The sequence below is a fragment of the Sturnira hondurensis genome, unplaced genomic scaffold (assembly GCF_014824575.4).
Source record: "Sturnira hondurensis isolate 20B ecotype Veracruz unplaced genomic scaffold, ASM1482457v3 Scaffold0021354, whole genome shotgun sequence".
NCBI classification, from domain to species: domain Eukaryota; kingdom Metazoa; phylum Chordata; class Mammalia; order Chiroptera; family Phyllostomidae; genus Sturnira; species Sturnira hondurensis.
In genome coordinates this window covers 7,116,764-7,138,630 of record NW_028093985.1, presented here as the reverse complement: position 1 = coordinate 7,138,630, position 21,867 = coordinate 7,116,764, and the positions used below count along the sequence as shown (strand labels likewise).

The window sequence follows — 21,867 nt, the reverse complement described above, 5'->3', positions numbered from 1 at the left end:
CTTGTTAGGGAGCACATGTTTGTGGTATGAATATTTTTATTGGTGGAGGAAGAAATATTTCTGTGAGCTATTGTGTAAGTACCAGGGATCAGGGCTGCAGTAAATCAGGCTGAGCCTGTGTTTCTTCAGGCGTGCTGTTGAAGGCTGAGTTGCAGATGGAGGTGCTGGGAGTTGAACCCAGGGTCTCACGCATGCCAAGCACGTGCTCTTCCACCGAGCTGCACCCCCTTGCTTGAAATAAATCAAATTAGAGAGATGATTTAGACTTTTCATTAAATAAAGTCCTTAAGGTGGGATATAAACAGGAAAGTTCCTTCTCCCTGGTCTTCCTACTGTGCAGGAAAGGCATGAACAAAGAGGACTGATGAGTTCGCTTGGAGGCCTACTCTGCGTCTTCCCCACTCCGTTTTCAGGGGACCTTTCTCTGTTTTGCTTTGTTCTTTTAGTCGGGTATTAATGTACTTTTCTTCAGGTGGTCATTTCTCTGAAACAGAGAGAGTGGAAAAAACATGGGAGTGGGAAACAAGAAGAGATTTGAGCCCAGCCGCACCCTTTGCTGGCTGTGTGGCCTTGGTCTTAACACTTACTGAGAGAGACAACACACCGGGCATGAGCACTGGACTCGGCCTGCCTGGGGAGCCTGGTTTGGGCACTTAAGTAACTTGTACAAAGTTAACTACCTTTCTCTGCCTAGACCTCTTGACTTTAAAATCAAAATTTTAATTCGTAATTTAACAAGATAATTAAATAAGGTTACTACTTTCTAAGGTGGCTTTTAAGAATTCACAATTCCTCACACACATTGAGTGCTGTATGAGGGTGAGCTATTACTATTATAGAGTGATCGCAGTGATCATGTGAGAACTGCGAAAGCACTGCATTGTGGGGTGTTGTATGAGCCCCTGAGCCTTGCCAGTAAAAGACCGGATTTTCTTACTTTGATTTCCAAATGTGTTATAATTTATTATCTTGATCATTTGTGCTATATAAAAGTATATATAAATTATATATGTTTTGATAATTTGGTTTTGTAAGTCATTAAATAAATGTACTTTTTTTTCAAGAATAAAAAATTGAAGTTGTTTAAAAAATACTTACATGTCTACCATGGCTGGTGTGGCTCAGTGGATTGCGCACCAGCCTGAGAACCAAAGGGCCTCTGGTTGAGTTCCCAGTCAGGGCACATGCCTGGGTTGCAGGCCAGGTTCCTAGCAGGGGGTGCTGCAGAAGCAACCACACATTGTTTCCCTCCCTCTCTCCCTTTCCCTCTCTAAAAATAAAATGAATAAAATTTTTTAAAAATAAAAATAAATACATTTCTAAAAACTAGTACGTGAGAGCTATTTTCACCTAGATATTCCTAGAATTTCTCTTAAGCCATGGGGTTTATTAATACTTTGCAGAATGAATATGTGACCTAATTTTTACAACTCATTTATATATGAGACTCTATTCATACATTTTAAGTATGCATTACAGTTATTGCAGTATCATTAACCTTATTCAACTGCAAAAATATTTGAAATTGTTTTTCTATTTTTTAAAGTTAGGGATCAAAGATGATTTGAAAGGCTTAACATGCACACATACTATATATGGGTCTCATTTTTATAGCTATTTATAGTGCAAAGTGATATAATTGTTGGCATTATATAAAGTATAGTCTATCCTGGATATAATTTTTTTAAGATTTTTATTCATTTTCAGAGGGAAAGGGAAAGGGAGGGAGAAATGGAGAGGAACATCAATGTGTGGTTGCCTCTCACACGCCCCCTACTGGGGACCTGGGCCTCAGCTCAGGCATATGCCCCGACTGGGAATCGAACCAGCGACCCTTTGGTTTGCAGACCAGCATTCAATCCACTTAGCCACACCAGCCAGGGCTAGATATAATTATTTGTTTAAAACAAGCTCTATCTTGACTCTAAGTTTACTTAAATCTAGTCTTTTTAAGACTTTATGTATTAATCTCTGGTTTTAACTTAGTGTGGGTTTTGATTAATAGTAATTTTCTTTTTAATTATAGGTATCACTTAGAAACAAAAAAACCCTTTTATTTTATTTTAGGTGTTTCTACTTACATAGCAAAGTTCATATTTGTTCAGTTTTTTAAAAAACATTTTTCATTGACCTAAGAATAAAGATTGCGTTAACCACAGCCCACACAGTTCTGTTTACTGTTTAAAGTGCAAGTACCAGAGATAATTTTAGTTGAACTTCAAACACTGAGTACACACGTTTTGTAAAATGATTTCTTTTCTTTGTGTCCCTTATTTTTGGGCAGAGTTGGCAATCAGACTTAGCTTCATGGTTCAAAATGGAAAACTCTGTGTTAGATAAAAAATAAACTGCCACCGGGCCCTGACTGTTTAGAGCGTCCACTTGGTACACCCAGGCTGCAGGTCCGATCTCTGGTCAGGGCACATGCAAGAAGCAACCAATGAAAGCGTGAATAAGATGAACACAAATGGCTGTTTCTTTCTCTCAAATCAATAAATTAAAACATAACAACAAAACTACCACTGATGATAATGCTACAGAAATCTTTGTTAATGTAGCCACTCAAAGTGTTTCAAAAATCCAGCCACCTCAGGCTGTTTCCAGGTTACAGCCTGAAAGATGTCACAGCCATCTGTGACATTTTTTTACTGCCTATCACCGGCAGTAAAATGACTCTCCTCTGGGTGGGGGCTGTGGGCAGGTGGCTGTTCCCCTGCTGGCACACAGTGGGGGGTTGGGGGCTCTTATCACTCCTCCAGAGAGTGTGGGCATGGAGGGGGCCACTCCACTGTCTGCGGCACTGTCTCTGTTCAAAGGCTGCCAAATCAGCTGGAAAATGAATCTAAGCTTGCTTTTTACTATTTGAATAGTACTAAAAAAGAGCAAGACTTTTCTAAGGTCCTGAACTGAAAGACCCTTTAGCACTGAGCTAGAATTTGAGGGTCTTGTTCTCGGAGGGTGCTGAGGTAGGAGAGGGTTGCTTTGAAATAGCAACAGGCTAGTCTGAGTTGAGTAGGACTGTAGGGCGTAAGTTCCCAGTGGTAAGTCTTCACTCTTCTGAGCTACCTGAATTTTCCCAGAATGAATTACAACAGGTTTTTCCCATTTAACTATGGTTGCTTTGTTTTTTAGTGCTGGATAAACACGGGAAGAACATCACGATCTGTGCTCCTGACTTGGGTCAGGGCCTGTACAGAGACGAAAACTTGGTTACTGGACTGGGTACCAGTCTCTTGTTTGCATGCATCTTATACTCGTGGTAAGTTTCAGGAGTTCCTGTGGCCTTCTCTGCAGACTTGAAATGTGCAGGAGAAGAATTTCAGTAAGTTTGAGCAACCGTGAGACAGCAAAACAAACACCTTCTGAGGAAGGACAATAGAAATAATAGGTGTTTGGACTTTATTTGCCTCTCTTGTATTTATATGAGGTAAATAAGTATAGGATGTTTATCACCCTTTAAAAGACTATTACTTGCTAAAGCTTCGTTGGAAGGCAAGGGAACACAAAGTGAGGAAGGGATGGTTTGTGCCAGGATGTTTGGGAAACTTTCTAATCCAAGGGATATAATACTCATTCTTCTGCTGGTGCAAAGTTCAAAGCACTACATACACAGTCATTTCATTCTGTACCTGGTCCAGGAAAGACAGGAAACTCCCCTCTTCTTTTCATGCTACAACCCACAGTGCTGTTAAGGAGGCCAGATAGTCTCCCAAATGTAGGTGTGATGTATGAGCAGGCTGTGTTTCAGATGCTTATGGTGGGGTTTGTTTCACCGTTAAAATGTTTAAAAGATTGCCAGACAGACCGAAGTAAAGGATGGAAATGGTTTGTTTCCTCCTTTGGGTAGTTATTTCACTGATAATTAAGTTTCACCTTGACGGTAACGTTGTCATGTTTAGGCTTTAATTCTGTGTTTTAGGTTTTATTTGTTGTGCTTCAGTATATAGAAATTTCAACTTGTCCTAAGCACATTATAATCTTCCTCTGGCTGAAACGGCACAATGCTGATGGTGATCCCTTGTATGAATAAAGTGTCTTTCTGAGCAAGTTGGCATTTTCTCTTACAGCTTCTCAAACCCACTAATGCTAGAGGGCGGCCAAGTGCTTGTTCCGAATCGCGCATCTAGCCATAAAATGCTTTCTTGTGTTGCAAGTGAGTGTTATGATGATGGATGTGTGACATTGATGCTCACCCTGGTTTCGACATAGTGACAGAATCTCCTTGTCGCACCATCAGGGACTGTGGTGTTAGTACCCAAAGACCCAGGGAAAAGCCCCGCTATTGAAAGTCTACCTCCACAAATGGAGGGCAGGGCAAGAGGAAAGAAAGAGGCTGGCTACTCCAGTCTGGTAATTAGTAGAGTTTTTAAGGGAAACTCACATGTGAGGCAGGTGTTGGGTGGTTATAAGACAGAATGGATCCTTGTGTCTCTTGGCAGGTGCCAAAGAATTGTGTAGGGTAAAGGAGGGATAGTGCATGAATGCCACAGGCATGGAAATAATTTTACATGCATGACCAGGTCAGGAGAACAACCTGTTCCAGGGACCAGCACATAGCAGGAAGCAAAGGAGGGCTCGCATTTATGTCAGAACGAAGATTAATTATAATCAGACAATCTCTAAGGGGGGTTTGCACAAAGCAAACTTCATTCTGGCCTGGGTCCCGCGTGCGGAACAGACAGTGGCCACGTCCAGAACAGTGTCTCCTCCACACACGGTGGCCGCTTTCTGCCCTTTGGTTCTTACTGATTCTATAATGGCTTACCGAGTGCCTACAACATAAAAAGAAATAGATTGGATTTGGACCCAAGTCCGTGAATTTTTTCAAGGAAAACATAAAGGCACCCACATTTTAAATCCTAACTCTCAGCTCTTCCTTTTTTGAGCAAGCTTTTCCTTCCCGAGTCTGTTATTGTGGGGTTTAGGGGGAAATGGCAGCAACATGGTGAATTTAATTTCTCACTCAGTTTTTTCTCTGAACTGGCATACATTTGTAAGTCAAGTGAGGATAAAGTAAACTACTAAACTGTAAATGTAGAGTATTCCATTAAAAAATAAAATATAGTTGCGCCCTGGCTGGTATAGCTCAGTGGATTGAGTGCGGGCCTGCGAACCACACGATCGTGGTTCGATTCCCAGTCAGGGCACATGCCTGGGTTGCAGGCCAGTTCCCGGCAGGGGACACACCAGAGGCAACCATACATTGATATTTCTCTCCTTCTCTCCTTCCCTTCCGCTCTAAAGATAAATAAATAAAATCTTTGAAAAAAAAGAATTTAAAAAATAAAAATAAAAAAATAAAATATAGTTGTTTTTACATATATAGAAAAAGTCTTGGAAGGAAAATAAACAAAACTTACAATAGTGGTAAGGTAATTTTTTTCTTATTCTTCTGCTTTCTTTAAATAAATAAATAAATAAATATATATATATATATATATATTACAGTGATCTAGCATTTTATTATTATCATTATAATAATAATTATTATTATTAGAAAAGAACTGCCCTGGCTGGATAGTTCAGCTGGTTAGGGCTTTGTCCCAATATGCCAAGGTTGCCGGTTCAGTCCCTAGTCAGGACACGTACAGGAATCAAACAATGAATATGTAAGTAAGTGGAACAACAAATCCATGTTTCTCTCTCTCATTGAAGTGAATTTTTTTAAAAAGGAAAAAACTGGAAGGATATTTAAAAGTAAAATCATGTGTTTCGTGGGTTGCTAGATGACTAAAAGGAATGTCTGCCCCTCAGATAAAACCAGGCTTGGATTTGCTGTGACCTACCAATGGAAAGTTGGCAAAAAAAATTCTACTTCGTGTGCTGATAGAGTTGCTGCAAATGGCGTTATTTTGCAGCACAGAATTTTTACCGTGTTGGATTTCCACCACCACCCTTGAGTGAGTGATGATAAGTAAAACATGCCCGCTCCCGGGCCTTAGAGGCACCATAGGGGAGCTTGGTACGGTCTAGGTTCATATCCCCAAAAGATAACAATTTTCAAAGCTGACAGCTGCTACTTACGATCTGTATAAATGCCAGTAGTAAACATGACCGAGGGCTAGTAACTGAACTGCAAAACCACAGTGCCCAGTGGAGGAGGAGATGGGGAACAGCAGCCGTGCACCGAGTGGGGAAGCCGAGTACCCCGGTGGTGCCCGAGTGTTTGTGCGACACACTCTCGGTGTGAAGCACCACACCAGGGCAGGGCGGTGATGGATGTCTGCTGCAATTATCCACTGCAGCTCGAGGGGAGTCAGTTCCTTGGGAAGTGAGTTCAGGCCAAGGGAGGCCTTGATCAAAGGGAATTCTGCCAGGGGTGGGAGGCAGTCTGATCAGGAGGTTTTCAAATCTTGGCTTCTGGAGTTTATGTTTTCCTCCCAGACTGCGAGGAATGAAAGTTTGGAAGACATTACAAAAAGAGGCTGCATAGAAACTGTCATTTGAACACAATTGCAAGAATTTCTAGAATTCTTGATAGAAATTGTAGAAAGCCAAAAGACTGGGTAGTGTGTACATTAACCGGAGGAGAAATCACCCATTTTCAATGAAAGCCCAGATTGCTGGGAAAGACTTTTCTGTGAGGCCATAGAAGGCTCACTGGACAGGCTTCTCCCCTGTACGTGTACAGGAGCCCCCCCTAAGCATGACATGCCCCTCCCCCCATACCACTCTAAGGGTTCTCATGATCACCTCCAGCCTCAGTTTCTGTTCCAAGTCCTGCTTCTGACACACTTACTGGGAATCTATTTTTACTTTTTTGTTGTCTCAGCTTAGAAGAAGAAGGGTTCAGCCAAAACTCACTCCCTGGCTTCCTGCCTGAGGCCGCTCTTTCTCCAGAACCCCCTTCTGCTGCGCCCAGGCATCGTGGTGGTGAAGAAGTGTCGCACGCAGCCTGGACCCCGTGCAGAAGTTCCCGAGTGGCTCATTCTGCAGGCTGGTCCCCCACCCCCTCCCAGGCCTGGATTCTTGCTGTGACAGGCCCCTTGTTCTCCCAGCAGTTCTTTAATTCCCTCCTTGGTCTCTGGATTTTGAAATTATTGTTCTGTTTGTTTCAAGTTCAAGCTGTCAGACTGGATAGGATCCTGGAGTCTATCAGATTCAATCACCTCATCGTACATAAAAGGAAACTGAGGCATGGAGCCTATTCCTGTAGCCTTCTACCCCCAATTTTCAGACACTTTTCCTTGAGTTTCTTGCTGGGGTATTTGGAGAGACAGGTCACTTTTCCCCCCTGTATTGGCTTGGAATAATAGGTCTGTTCTTCACTGAGGTAGAAAGATAAACTAGATGGCTAGCATAATTACATTATCAGGAGGCACTTGTGCTATGAAACATTCCCTGGCTACTTCAAGTTCCTAGACAGCTTACATAACAAATGATTCTATTTTTTCTTAAGCATAACTAAATACAAAATTAGAAAAGTTAAGAATCTTTATAAAATATCAAACTCACAACTTCAAAATAGGTCATTCACAGCAATGTGATCCATACAAGATAGGAAAGTTGGCATTAGCAAGAGATTGGCTTAAAAAGAAAAAAGTTGGTAAATCAAGGTGGGTATCTATTCTTGGGGTGAGTTCTAGGCCCGATGCTCTAATTTAAGGGAAGAAAGGGGGCTGGCTATTGTATCTTTATTTTGGGAACCCTGGCACTTTCTAGCCTATCAGCTAGGAATTTTTTTCTCTGCATCGGGCGTGTCGGGCCTGCCCCCAGTTCACACGGGACTCTGGTCTCCTCTGGGAGCTCTGAGTCACCAGTTCTGCAGTGTAGCGGGAATGTAACTGAACTTCATCACACAGAGGCCAGGAAATAGTATGGGATCTCTCAAAGGTCTGCCCTGTGAGTTTGCCAGGGAAGCAGAATCTATGGTCTTCAACAAGAAAGTCTGGACTTAGTTTTTAGAAATTTTCTGTGACCTAGGGGCGTTCGGCCAGTTCCAAAAGCTACTGAAGTGGGTGCGGAAGGCACCTGTGCCTGGAAGCCCTCCTCCAGTGTGGAAGAGGTAGTGGGCATGGCAGCAGCTCCTGGGCAGGAGGAGAACGGGAGGTGTCTTATTTTTGTGGGTGTCACACTGACTGTAAGCCACTGCTGGCTTTTGGTGACCAGGGGCTAGATAAAGCAGCAATGCCATGGTGTATTGGACATTCTCTGTAGGTCAGGCATTGTCCCAACAACTCTCTTAGTCTCTTTCACACCCCCCAGGAAGGCCTGGTTAACATCTTTCCTACTGTAAGTCTAGGAGACAGGAGGTTATGGATAATCCAGGAATTACTGTACAACAGCTTGTCTTGTGCTGCTGGGTCAGTTAAGGCCAGAGTGCAGACAGTAAGAATTTCCTATGCTTTTTTTAGGAGCTTGTAAAAACAATATTTTCTTGATAATTCCAATAATAGTGTTTTACAGGGAAAGGTCATGACTGAATAAAGACCTTATTTTACAGTAATACAGACGTTACATGTCACTAATGGACTGACCATAGGTATTTTTAGAAGTAAGGGTAAATGTTCCCCTGTGTAGTACTCTCCGATGGTGGCAATGAAGTGTGCAAGTGCCAGAGTCAAAAGCTTTATTTTTCTGAAACCATTTATTACAAAGAATTTATGAAACGAAATGTTTATCCTACCCCCTTTGAAGTATGAATATCTTTCAGATGAAAATTTCATGCAGTGGTCTCTTTCTAAAATTGAAAGTTTTATTTTCCCCCATGGAAAATGTGTACTGTATTACATCGTAATTCACAGGCACAAAATATACCACACTCTTACAAGTATATACAGGTTTTTTTTTTCTCTCTTTTTTATCTTCTTTTCTTTTCAGAGAGAGGGTAAGGGAGGGAGAAAGAGAGGGAGAGAAACATTAGTCAGTTGCCTCTTGCGCATGCCCCAACTGGGCGCTGAACCCCTAATCCAGGCATGTGTTCTGACCTGGAATCGAACTGGTGAGCTTTCACTTTGCAGGATGACATTCAACTAACAGAGCCACACCAGTCAAGGCAAAATGTAGCACGCTCTTAGATTCAGGAGCAAGGTGTATGTGTTTTATGGGTGTATGGCCATTGAAATGTATTTGTCATTCCTCTGACCAAGCTCAGAGTCAGGAAGTGGGAGTGGAGTGGGCCTCAATGAACATCCATCTGTTCAGAGCAGAAATGAAAGTGATGTTATTCGTCCTGGCTGGTGTGGCTCAGTGGATTGAGTGCCAGCCCTCGAACTGAGAGGTCACTGGTTTGATTCCCAGTCAGGACACATTCCTTAGGCTCCCAGGACTGGGCCAGGTCCTCGGTGGGAGCCTGTGAGAGGTAACCATGTAAGAGACAACTGATTGATGTATCTGTTGCATGTTTCTCTCCCTATCTCATTCCCTTCCCCTCGCTGTAAAAGTAAATAAATAAAATCTTAAAAAAGAAAAGAAACTGATGTTATTGGACTTGAATGGACCACAAAAGAAGCAATATGCTGAAATCCCAGAGGATCTTTTCATGACTGCGTCTTTTTATTGTTTATTTGCATCTCATTGATCTCCCCTTGGGAAAGAGGTTGAGAGTGAAAAGAGAAGGTAGTGTTTCCTCATATGGTTTATTTGGTTGAAAAGAGCCTGTCAGTTCCTGCCTCCCCACTAGCCAACACCCCCCAACACACACACAAACAGACACGCACCTGCCTACGTGCTAGCACGGAAGCTGTGTGAGGACCGGGGTTGTCTTTTGCACCGAGTATTCAGTGCTTAGAACAGGGCCTGACACATGGCAGACCTTCCGTAAATATTAGCTCAGTGAACGTATACAGTTGGATGGAACCCTAAGTGTTGCATATATTTCTGTTTGCTTAAAATGTTCCCTCCTTTTTCCCAGGAAAAATAAATACCCTTTTTACCCCTGCAAGTCAGATTTTATAACATTTTACCTCTCAAGCTCTAAGAAAAGTAACTGGATAAATTTTTTTAACTCACAACTACTCTATATTAAATTTCTAAACAGAAAACCTTGTTCTGCTCTAGGTGGATTATCTCAGTAAGTAACTGTGCCCTATGCTTTTCACACCCTTGCTTTTTATTGCCATCTCAGCGTTTTTTATTGCTCTAGGTCCTTTCTAAGCGAGACTCATCAAAGGGAAGGAAACAGTAAAAGTGAAATCAGAAATTTTTTTTGGCATTTAAGGGAGAAAAGGTGAAAACCAAGAGGGAAAACCAAGATTGTGGGGCCAGAAGACATCTTATTTCTTTACAAACTTTGCTTTGCCTAAAGTGGTCCAACACAATTCATGTAAAATGACATGGGCTGTAGAATCGGTCAGCCAGTATGGGACTAAAGTGGACATTGAAGTAGACTACATTTGTCCAAGCAGTGGGAACTGGAGGGTTAGTGAGCCATCCCGGCGCACTGGCCAGGCGGCCCTGCCCTCCTTCGATGCGGTACAGCATGGTAATGTGCTCTGCGGACCTCTGTGTTTGTCTCCTAGTCTGACATCGACGACAAGATCGAGTTCTGACGCTCTGCAGGGGCGATATGCAGCTCCTGAACTGGAAGTAAGTCCATTTCCTTTTCTTGTCCTGCTTTGTCTCAGAAGACCCATTTTTCCAGAAAGGCTTTTTATGTTTATTTTGCATTTTTATTTATCTGCATTCCATAATCCCAAGAATACAAATTTTATACAAAAAGTGTCCTGTATAGACTGTGGAATGAAAATGCTTGGTTTTCCCCCAACAAAATGGGCCTCTTGTGTGGCCTCCTGCCACTCACCTCCCATCAGAGTCCTGAGTGGCTTTGTTCTTTTCATAAATGGAATGTGTGTGTGTGTGTGTGTGTGTGTTTAACTACTAGTCCCTCTCTCTGTCTTATACCTGTCTGTGCCCTCCATGTGTAGCACGGCCAAGAGGTTACCTAACAGCTGTTCCTAGCTGGGAGAGAACGCTGCAGAGGGGCGGGGACCAGCATCTGCTGTGTGCCCCTCGGCTGAGCGGTGTCTGTACATTAGCTTATTTAAGCGCATCAGCTCCATCAGGTGGACATTTTATTGGTATTGTGAATAGGTGTCCAAAGAATCATGCTGGTTGGCAGATATCAGTCACTCAGCAGTGTCTTATTTTATTACTTGTGCAAAAAGCTTTCTGAGGCCCTTAATGGGATATCCATCAGGGTCTAAAAAGGCCCAACCAGATGGAGGCAGCCAGGAGAAGACTCAGCCCAGACCCCAAGAATGGGAAGAATGGGAAGTTCCAGTGATGACTAAGACTTGTGGCATTTGCTGTATTCCAGGCACTGTTCTACGTGCTTCGCATGCCATTTCATTTAATCCTCATAGAAAACCAATAAGGGTTTTATCTCTATTTTACAAAGTCATTTAAACTGTTGATTTGCCCGCATGTAAACTGTGCACTCTGGCAGTTGCTAACCACTGGCCTCCTGGCCTGTGTCCCGCCCTGGCTGCATCCTAATGGCTTTTCCTGAGTCTAAGAGCCCTGGTATATCTGATGGGCGCTTTCTTCTGCAGCTGCGCCTCTGGGGATGGTCTTTCCCACACCTGACCTGGAGAGAGTGAACCATTATGAAGTGTTGTCAGTCTGCCAGTCGTCCCCCAGCTCTTTCTGTCACTTAAAAACAAAGGAGAAAATTGTGCTAAGTCTGAATAGCTCACTGCCTATCATACAGAAGAGACTGGTCTCTAGGAGGCGGGTGTTTTTTCTCTCCACTGACTGGGTGACCACCTGCAGAGGCAGTACCTCGTGGTTTCAATATCCCTGTTGTGCACAGAGTTAAATAAAGTGCAAAGAACAGTACATCTCTAAGTAAGATTTAAGAGAGGATGTTTTTCTTATTCCAAGGAAAAAGTCCCAGTGTTTTCTTCCGAAATGGAGAGCATGCAGAATGGAAGTTGGTTTGCTCTTCTTGTATCACGTTTCACAGGGTACACCTTTGGAAGAAAGTTAGTTTCTTGTGGTTACTTAAGCTTCAAAAGAACTAGGACCTCAGCATGTCATCTGTTGGGTACCCTGAAGGAATTAGTGTGTCTGTGTCCCTTCATCCAAGATTCCATCAAGGCTAATCCCTCTATCACCAATTCCCTTTAGGAGGGAAACAAGGATGTGGTCTTGAGGTGTGTAAATGGGACAAAGGCTCAAGCTCCCGGGTCCTTGTCCCTGGCCTCGTGTTCTTTGAAGTAAAGATATTATCAGCCAGAAAGTGCTAAGACCCAGCCTTTCCCAGACTGTCTTGGTACATGTAGCATTTCTTATTTGTTTACTAGGGTCCTTCTGGAATTGTGTGGTTATTTTCTGTACCCTGATATTGGTTAAATTATGTGTATTATTTTGAGCAGATTAGACATATGGTACAACATTTGAAAGATAGCAAAGACTCTTCAGAGGAAAGCATCCCACCCATTCCTGTCCCCGGCCAGAGAGGCCGCCAGTGGAGCAGCCTGGTTTTCACAGGGACCGTGGGTGGGCCCCCTGCTCCAGATACCCTAGCTTCACCATTTCTGATGCTGTCGGCTCCACCATCTCCTAGATCTCACGTGCTACCTGCTGCCTCTTGTGAATCGTGGACCTTGTGGTTCCCATCTTGCATTCATGTCCCAGCTCCACCACTAAGCTAGTGGCATAACTTAAGGCCAATTATTTAACCTCCCTGACCGCAGTTTCCTCAACTGTAAATGGATAACACAGGGGCCAGAGGCTGTCCCCTTACACGCCTGTTGTGAGCACTCACTCCTGTGGGTTGCCCAGGAAGGGCTTGCCCCCTGGCAGGGTAACTCTGCCCCTGAGCAAAGCCTGGGAGCTGCTGTCTAGAGACTGTCGGCTCACAGCAGTCGTAGTAACTGCGAGGACACCTTTGAGGGGGATCTTTACCTCCGTGTCCTTTGTATTTCCTATCACCTGCACCCAAAGCATCTGAGTAGAACAGGTGCTTAGACAAAACCTTCCGAAGGGTTAAAGTGTACAGTCAGGGCCTGGGATATAACTCAGATGGGAAAGCTTGGCATGCAGTGGCCTTTAGTGCCTTACTAATGTGGAGAGAGAAAAGCAGAAAACAAGCCACCTGACTGTCAGTTTTGCTCTCCCAGGTGGCTCGGTGTTGCTTCTGCTTCGGTCCCTATGGAGAAGGTGAGTAGAGAACCTTCCCCTGCGTATCTGTGTGGCCCTCCACACCTGTAGCTCTAGTCCATCCCATTTGGGATTCAGGTACAAATAACTGAATGGTGAGGGGAAACTTTTCTTCCAAAGCTGGTTTCCTGTGTGTGTACTTTCCACATTCTTCTCAAAGGGTTGCTGGGCTTTGCTTGTTTATGTTGGTATTCTGGCAGGTGAGAAATCAGCCTAATATTTTGGCTCATGTTTAAGGTGTACAGTGAGATTTAGAAGCAGAAAGTATATTTTTTTAAAGGAATGAAAGTTTGGAAAATACCAAGAGGTCCTGACACCTTGTTTGGACCATCTCTTTCCCTCACCGTAACTTTTCTTCTTGGACTGGAGCACCCAGGGGCTGGGAATTCCTGGTCTGCACTCTCTCAATTTCTTCTGACCTTACATAACAAGTTTTGTGTTTTTAATGGCTGTCTTCTGCTCTATTAAAATAAGGGGAGTGTTAGGTAAATAATCCTGTTTAGGAAGGTCCTGGGGTGGGCTGGGGATGTGTGCTGGGGGCACAGATGAGAATTGCCTGAGGGTACACGTGGCTCCTGACACCTTTTCTACTGAACCGCTCTAGGATGGAATGAGCGTGTCTTTTGGCTTGCACATGTTCATTCGCTCATTGAGCTTGCGCTGGTTTTATGGTTCACAGACACTGAAGAGCAGCGGAACATGAAAGAAGGACCGGGCGTCATTTATGATGAAAAGAAAAGCACCGTCTATAGCTATTCCTATTTCCACTGTGTGTTCTTTCTGGCTTCCCTCTACGTGATGATGACTGTCACCAACTGGTTCAAGTGAGTGGCCCATTTTCTTAGATGTTTCAGAAGGGACGGTCTGAAAAAGCAGTATAAGTCCTATTTTTTTAAAATTATTTTATTTAGTTAGTTTTAGAGAGAGGGGAAGGGAGGGAGAAAGGGAGAGACACATCAATGTGTGGTTGCCTCTCACACGCCCCCTACTGGGGACCTGGCCTATAACCCAGGCATGTGCCCTGACTGGGAATCGAACAGGCGACCCTTTGTTTTGTAGGCCTGCACTCAATCCATAAGCCACACTAGCTAGGGTGGAGTCCTATTCTTTAAGATGCTGAGACATAGATCAGATCTCCTGGAGTCATCTAAACTGTTTTTCAAGTCAAGCTGTCCTCACCTTTACAGAAATAGTTCAAGTTCCTAATAATCTAGCAGCATGCTTTACTCTGGAACTTGCCAGAGTTACTGCAAGTTAAAAAAAAGGAAGATTCACTCCTTAGTTTTAATAATAGTAATGAAGGAAACACTTAAAATTCTCAAGTAATCATCTGCTTTTTAAAAATGTTATTACATGTATTGGGGTGACATTGGTTAATAAGATTATACAGGTTATATATTATATGATACCTCTGACTTTCCCTGTCACAGTACAGATTTCTTCTGGATTATTCTCTGACTAATCCAGAGTTTCTGCTGGGTCATAGTCTGTTATAAATTGGGATGTACGTGGGGTAGACATTTAGGCTCATCATGCTTCCTTTTATTCATTCATTCAACAAATACTGGGCGGCTCCTATGTGCCACACTGCTCTAGGTAGCAGGGCTTACATTCTATTGGGGGAGACCTGGTCCTAAGGAGACACAGCGTGTCAGATAGTGGTGAGTGCGGGGGAGAAAATGAAATGAGGAAGAGGAGTAAGGAGTACCTTGTTGGGCTGGGCATGGTGTGGTTGGTGGTTTCAAACAGAGGGATGGGGGATTCTTCCCAGCTGTTCTCTTGGGGGAGGAAATAAGGAGGGAGCTTCTGATGCTTCTCAGCGATACTTTGAGAATTCCTGGAAAATTTTGGCTTGAGAAGCTTCGAAAAAATGGAGGGAGCTGTACTCAATCAGGCAGACGCTAACACATGTTGTTGAAGATGTGGAGAATTTGGAACCTTCTTACATTCCTGGTAGGATTGTAAAGTGGTACAGCTGCTTTGGAAAACAGTCTGGCAGTTCCTCAAAATGTTAAACACAGAGTTACGATATGATCTGGCAACTCTGTTCCTAAGTGTATACCCAAGTGAAGAAAAAGCGCGTTTGTGTCCACACAGAAACTTTACACAAAGTGCACAGCAGCATCACTGATGGAAAGTGGAAACAACACAAATGTCCGTCAGCTGATGATGGATGAATGAAATGTGCTGTATCCAGGCAGTGGAATATTACTCAGCAATAAAAAGGAATAAAATGCTGACAAGTGCTACAGTGTGGAAAAACCTTGAAAAAATTATTCTGGGTGGAAAGAGCCAGTTCCAAGAGGCCCATGATTCCTTATGAAAAGGAAAACATTTCAAATAGGCACCTCCATAAAGACCAAAAGTAGAGGAGTGAATGCGGGGGGCTGGGGCGAGGGGAGGAAACGGGAGGGAGGCCGAAGGTGCAGGGTTTCCTTTTGGGCGATGAGAATGTTCCAAAGTGGATGTGGGGTGGTGGCTACTCAAGTCTATGGTGTAATAAAAGCCACTGTGTTTTACAGTTTAAACGGGAGTGAATTGTATATGAAGTCAGTGGTTAGGAAAAAGAAAAGACTAGAGTGGCAGAAGCAGGGAGCTGCCTGGTAGAAGAAACCTTCTCCCTACTTGTTCTCTTCGGCTCTGACCACGGATGGCCCTCTTATTTCCACAGCTATGAAAGCGCCAACATCGAAACTTTCTTCAGTGGGAGCTGGTCCATCTTCTGGGTCAAGATGGCCTCCTGCTGGATGTGTGTCCTCTTGTACCTGTGGACGCTGGTCGCTCCCCTCTGCTGTCCTACTCGGCAGTTCTACGTGTGAGGAGCTGAGCTGTCACCTTGGTTCGGCGGGCCTGCAGGCTGGAAGTGACGTCCTTTGAACAAGTGGCCCAGGGGTCTGAGCAGTAGCTGGCACTCTTTGAAAAGCTGGCATCCCCTGGCTGGAGTGTGCTCGAAAAGGCTTTACCAAAAAAAAAAAAAAAAGTCACCTGATTAGCTTTTTAATTCTAAAATTCAAAAAGGAAACTACAGGATTACCCACAAAAGAATTGAAAGTTTCAACTAGGCTGCTCCTGAGTGATCATATATTTTGTTTGTGTCTTGCCCCTAAAACCTGGAATAGTCGTTAGGGTAGTATTTTTCTCCTGCATGTTTTTACCAAAACAGAGTTGGGAGTACATCTTCTCACAAGGACAGACATTTCCCTCGTGTGGCCTCTCATTCTTACCCTTGGAACAGAAACTGTGGCCAAATCTTGAGCCCTCAGCCCCTGGCCGAGTGCAGACCCCTCCCTGCACCTCGGCCGCTGGTAAGTATAGGGCGCAAGAGGGAGCCCCTGAAGTTGTGATGCTGGGAATCACTTCTGCCCCAGTCCTTCCCTAGCCCCTCCCAGAGGTCTCCTCATCCTTTCTGGGTTCAGCATCTTTGTTCTAATGTGAAAAAGCACAATTTCCTATCACCACCTGTGTCATCCCCCACCGTGTTATCACCACCTGATCCAGGTTACTACAGTAGTTATGACTGTTGTTTGTGGAATTATTCACATGACTGTGGAACAATATTCATGTTGTTTTCTTTGTCTAAACGATGGAGAGCTATAGTTCTTACTTGTTTGTGCTGTTAATAGTAATAATACCATAGGACCTTACCTGAGAAGTTGCTTCCAGGCTGAAGCCTGCTGCGCCCTCCTTCAGTTGTTAAGGTCAGCCCCCTGGGTTTCTCTTCCACCTTGAGGCCTTTGGAGTGGCAGGGGCAGAGGGCTTTTGATGTCCGGATCTGTAACAGGACCACACCGTTAATGTCCACGACAGTCATCGGAGTAGATGCGTTGAGGTGAGGACAACAGGATCGCAGGCAGCACCTCAGCCAGGGCCAGCCAGATGAGGCCCGTTGTACAAGTTGTAGACCTGACCAGACATACTTGGAAGGAAGGCTGGGTTGCAGGGGTATTTAATTAAGTCGTAAATAACGTCCACAGAAATTTTTTAAATGCATACCGATAAAGTAATACTCATGAGATGTTAGACTTTGGGCAGCTGCCCAAGAAGACGTGCGTTTTCGGTGCTGATGCTCTGAGTCCAGTGGGAGTTGACTTCGTGGAAAGTCCATCAGAGACTCCAGTGGAACTCACGGGGACGCCCCCATCGGTGGTTTTTTGTGGAATGGACAGACTCCTCAACTCTCCTGCCAGAGGGTCTGAGACCGAGGCTGCCCTGCCCCCTGCAGTACGTTTAAGTTGGGCACCATTGGGTTCCCTGTAAGCTGAGCTTCCATGTGCCAAAAGGCTGGGTTTGGAAATTAGTCAATTTTTTTGTTTCCCCTTTTTTGCCTACTCCTGTAAAAACAAGGGAGGAAAACAAATGCAATTGCTGAATCCTCTAGGAACTTGCCTTAATGACAGTGTCTTGAGATTCAGTTATTAAAAGCACTTGTGAGAAAAAGAGCCCTTTTTTTAGTCCAGGAGTTCTTTGCACTGAGCGGTTGAAGGATGACCTGGAGCCACACAGTGAATGGCTGAGGTGGGCATGCAGCTAACCAGTGGGAGTGAGCTCGTGGGTGGGGACCGGCTGAGAGGGCGGGGCTGTCTGTGCAGCAGCAGCTCCCTGGCAGAGCCCCCTGCAGTGGCCACCAGGTGCAGTGACAAAGGGCTCCAAGGAGGTGAGATTGGCTTTAGGGAAGACCACCAGGAGAGGCAGATCAAAACTGGCGTTGTATCAGCAACTACTTTTGTTATGTTTTCTTCCTGTTAGTGAGGTCTGGCAGCCAGCTGTGTGACTTCAGTACTGGTCCTTAGAGCAGGTCACAGTCAAGCTGACAAAGCCCTGTGTTCTTTGGCTGGTCTTTGTTGATCCCCCCCTCCCCCTGCAGAAAGAAGCTCAGGGAGACACAGAAGAAAAGACATTGCCAGAGGCAGGGCCCTGGGAGCTCCCCTCCTTAGCCTGTCCAGCCCGCCCACCCTTTCCAGATGCTTAAGACTTGGTTTGTGGTCTGAAGTTCCTGTCTTGGTCCAACACAAGAAGACGAGTTATAGTCGCCTGGTTTCTGTTCTCACGCAAGATTATCTGAGTCATCAGGATAGATGTGGATATACTCTGAAGACCGTGGGCTTATAAGTTGACTTTAGTGATTAATTGTAATAAACAGTACTCAGGTGATGAGTCAACATTCAAATGCAGGTTTAAAGAACCTGCATTTTTGTGCTATTATGGCTTAAGAAACTGGAAAAATTGTGCCAATTGCTTTGAGTTGCGAAAATGATGCTGTTATTTGATAAATTCTTTTTTTAAATAATAGACTTTGGCTTCCTACAACTTTTTGTACATGATTTTTTTTTTTTTAAAGGCGTTCCTAGAAGCTTCTGGTCAGATTCCTTTAGTGATAAAAACTGAAAGAGTTTTTAAAATTCTGTATGTTTCCTCTGTGCTATTCATCTGACGTGGAAAAAATTTCCCTTTTCATGTCCGTGAGTAAAAAGACCAAGTAGGGGAAGGGGCTCTTTTGGGGAGTGTTGCTGAAGACCTAGACACGCCACCTGACTGAAGGCAGAGACTTTTCTAGCAAAGCTTTCTGACGCCCTGCTTTGTCCTACTGGGTTTTGCTTTTGTCGGTTTTGGTTTTGTCCTCACAGTCTCTTGGGAAATGGCCTGAAGGCGCTGGTCACCAGAAGCTCTTCTGCAGTGTGAGGAACTGTGTCTGTGGGAGCCGTGGGTGGGTGGGGTTCCTGGGACTTAGGGTTCCGGTGCCCATCAGCAATGGCCAGCAGGAGTCTCCCACACCGAATCGTTCATTTCCAGCTGCTCAGAGGCTCCTTCATTATGGAAGACCTCCATGCAGTGCTAATTCCACTGACCCCAGTGGTCACCCTCTGCCTTTTAAAATAATGTGCTTCATTTTGGCCAGAAGTTTACTACCATTGGTGCTTCATTTATCTGCAAAAAAGGGACTTCCAGAGCCTGTATTTAAGATGCCTGGGTTTTTTGCTCCCTTGACTGCCTTTCTAAATAGCCTCTCATTTTGGTGCACATTCGTGTTCTACCCCTCTTCAAAATGAAAGAGGGTTTCTTCTATGACTGAGAAGGGTGTGACTTTGGGCTGAGACTCTGTATGCCCAGAGAGAACACTGTGCTTTCTTTAACCAGAGAAAGTAGAGTAGCCACTTGGGTCATGGAATTCTCTGTGGGACATTTTTCTTAATTGCCAAGAGCACTAACTCCCTATGGCCTTGTTCTTAAGGCCTCCATGTTTCCTGCCATCTTTAATGTAACTAAAGACTCGGGCGTTTTAATACAGTGTTGTATTTCAGGCAGAGGTGGACTCTCTCATATTAGACCTACTTCACAGGACTAGAAAGCTATTTATTTACACAGATCTTCTGAACTAAGGCTAGACATTCTCAAGATCTTTCTCTCCTTTCTTCCTTAGTAAGTCATTTGCAGAGGTGTTCATTGGAAATATGTGACTTTTACCAAAGAGGTTTCTTTCTTTTTTTTTGTTTTGTTTTAAGTAAAATCTTTTCAGCAAAAACTTAATTGGGGAAGGGTAGATTAAGAACGCATATGTCTAAATTCACTTCTATAGGAGTTTACTCATATTTATGTGAGTAGAATGATGGAAGAATTCTTGAAGGTAATCCTTTGGTGTGAAGGATCCTGGGAAATTCAGATAAAGAAAGCTTGTAGCAGATCTGTAATATATGTCTTGAGAGCTATTTATAAGAAATTTAAGAGGATTGTCTGTTTTCCTTAATTAAAGATTTAAGGATTCTTTTTTACTTTACAAAAAAATCTTTACAAAAATTTTATAGTCATAACTTTGTTAATTTTTTAAACTTTCCTGAAACAGTTAGCTATAGCCAAATTATGTGGGTATGTTTTGCAATATTAGAATTTTGAAAATGTAATATATGTGGTAAATCTACTGTTTGAAATTTATAATAGTGTCAGATGTGGTTAGAGTTTGGGTAACTTTTTAAGTAGTGTTTTCCCCGTTAGTCACAGAAGCAACTATGGATTTGTATTTGTTTTGTGAATGCTAATTTTTCTATGAAGTGTCTGAGTTGACCAGTCTTTTTCTGTGTAGAGTACTCAAAACTTGTTAACTCTGTACTGTAATAAAACTTTCCATGGAAACCCATGTTGTTTCTTCTAATTTCTCTTGGATACATTTGTGATTAGAGTCCTTTAGGTAGTGTTTTCCAAGATGTTGCCTTCAGATGTTAATCAGTTGTCTCTGAAGTTTTTAGAGTCTTCTTGTGGTTCTTTGAGAACAAAAATGCAAAAGGAAAACACAAGCTTTTTAGCTTCTCCCTGGCTGAAAGCTCCCTTGTCCTGCTTCCTTTTCAATATTCTTATGCTATCGACGAGCTGTCCTAAATATGAGAATTAGAGTAAATATTTGTTTATATAGAAAGAGTTCTTGTTTAAGATTTTTATTTATTTAGAGAGAGAAGGAAAGGGAGGATGAAAGAGAGAGAGAGAAACATCGATCAATCCATTGCTCAAAAAGCCCCTGACTGGGGACCCGTGCTCAGCCCTCTGAAGGGGTCCCCAGAGGGCTTCAGAGGTTTTAACCTCTGAAGTCACATTTTACTTTTGGCATCTTAGCAATGATAAGTAGTTAATAAAAATGGTGAAAAATACTTCATTGCCTATTTTAGATGTATTGTTAAACAAATCATTTAGAAAACTATTGTGATCCAAATCCTGTGTATATGAACTATTAAAGTTATTCTGACAGCTTTTATAACGGTAAGACTTTATGCGAGACTATTGCAATAGGAGTTTTGCAGTAGGGCAGAGAGCTCAGGTTCAACTCGGAATACAAGGGCAAGTGGGGATTTATAGCGAAAGAGCAGAGGGAGGGAGTCCAGTGGATGGAAAATTGAAGGAGGAGACAGCAGGATAAGGGAATTCTTGCTAAAGGGAGGCCAAGTATTTTTACATCAAAGGAGGGGGATGAGGAACTTGATCAGATTTTTAGGGTGGAGGGGGGTGGGAATCTTGCTAAGACCAGGCCGTGCGGGTGCATGGGAAATGCAAGGGGAAAGCCAGTGCCCTTTGCTATCGTGGCACCATTTGCCAAGCAGGCCTGTGACCTTGCTGAACACGACTGCCAGTTTACTCTTCTGAGTTGTCCCCAGGACTTGAAAATACCAGAAGCAAGAACAGAACTAACCACTCCCTGCAGCCACAGGCAGAAGGTAACACTGGAACAAACTGCAGCCTCTGTTACAATGCCCCAACAGCCCAGGGGCCACACAACAGCAACCCCCCCCCATCCTTTTTTAATCCAAGTATAATCCAATAGAAGTTCAAAGCCCTCACCCCTTAAGGGTGGTGTATCTCTGCATACCATGCCCCTCTCCTCTCTTGGAGAGTGAACAAAAACTTTACACTTTGTGAATTTGGGAATTCTTTCCAAAGAATTCTACGTCACCAGCCACCTTAACAGTAAAGACAGGATGGACATGGAAGAGCCAAGGTCAAGGTCTAGTTAAAATGAATACTCCGAGGAGCCTGACTAAAGTTTGGTCAAGGTGAGGGTCTTGGTGAGAATGCACAACACTTGCCCTCTCAGAGAAAATGTACCGAAGGGTTCGCCTACTCTACTACCTGCACAGCAGCACCCCTGTCCTGCCCTTCTCCCTCCATACTTTGGGGATTGTTCTGGTTATAGCAGGAACAGCTATGTTCTTTCTCCCCAATTGTCACAGCTACAGTAATTGATCCAGGAATGGACTTTTCTATCAAAGCTGGGCATTCAGCTTC

The 21,867-nt window shown here is 43.7% G+C and overlaps 1 protein-coding gene across 1 annotated transcript in view; it reads left to right on the top strand.

The window, feature by feature from the left end:
* SERINC5 (serine incorporator 5) overlaps positions 1-20,233 on the top strand; it is an 86,691-nt gene extending 66,458 nt beyond the window's left edge. The window contains exons 8-12 of the mRNA XM_037032422.1: positions 3,133-3,259; positions 10,461-10,527; positions 13,065-13,104; positions 13,784-13,928; positions 15,776-20,233. Coding sequence (XP_036888317.1) covers positions 3,133-3,259; positions 10,461-10,527; positions 13,065-13,104; positions 13,784-13,928; positions 15,776-15,923 — 527 coding nt within the window. The 3' untranslated portion in view covers positions 15,924-20,233. The remainder of the gene's footprint in view (positions 1-3,132; positions 3,260-10,460; positions 10,528-13,064; positions 13,105-13,783; positions 13,929-15,775) is intronic.
* The last annotated feature ends 1,634 nt before the right edge of the window (positions 20,234-21,867 follow it).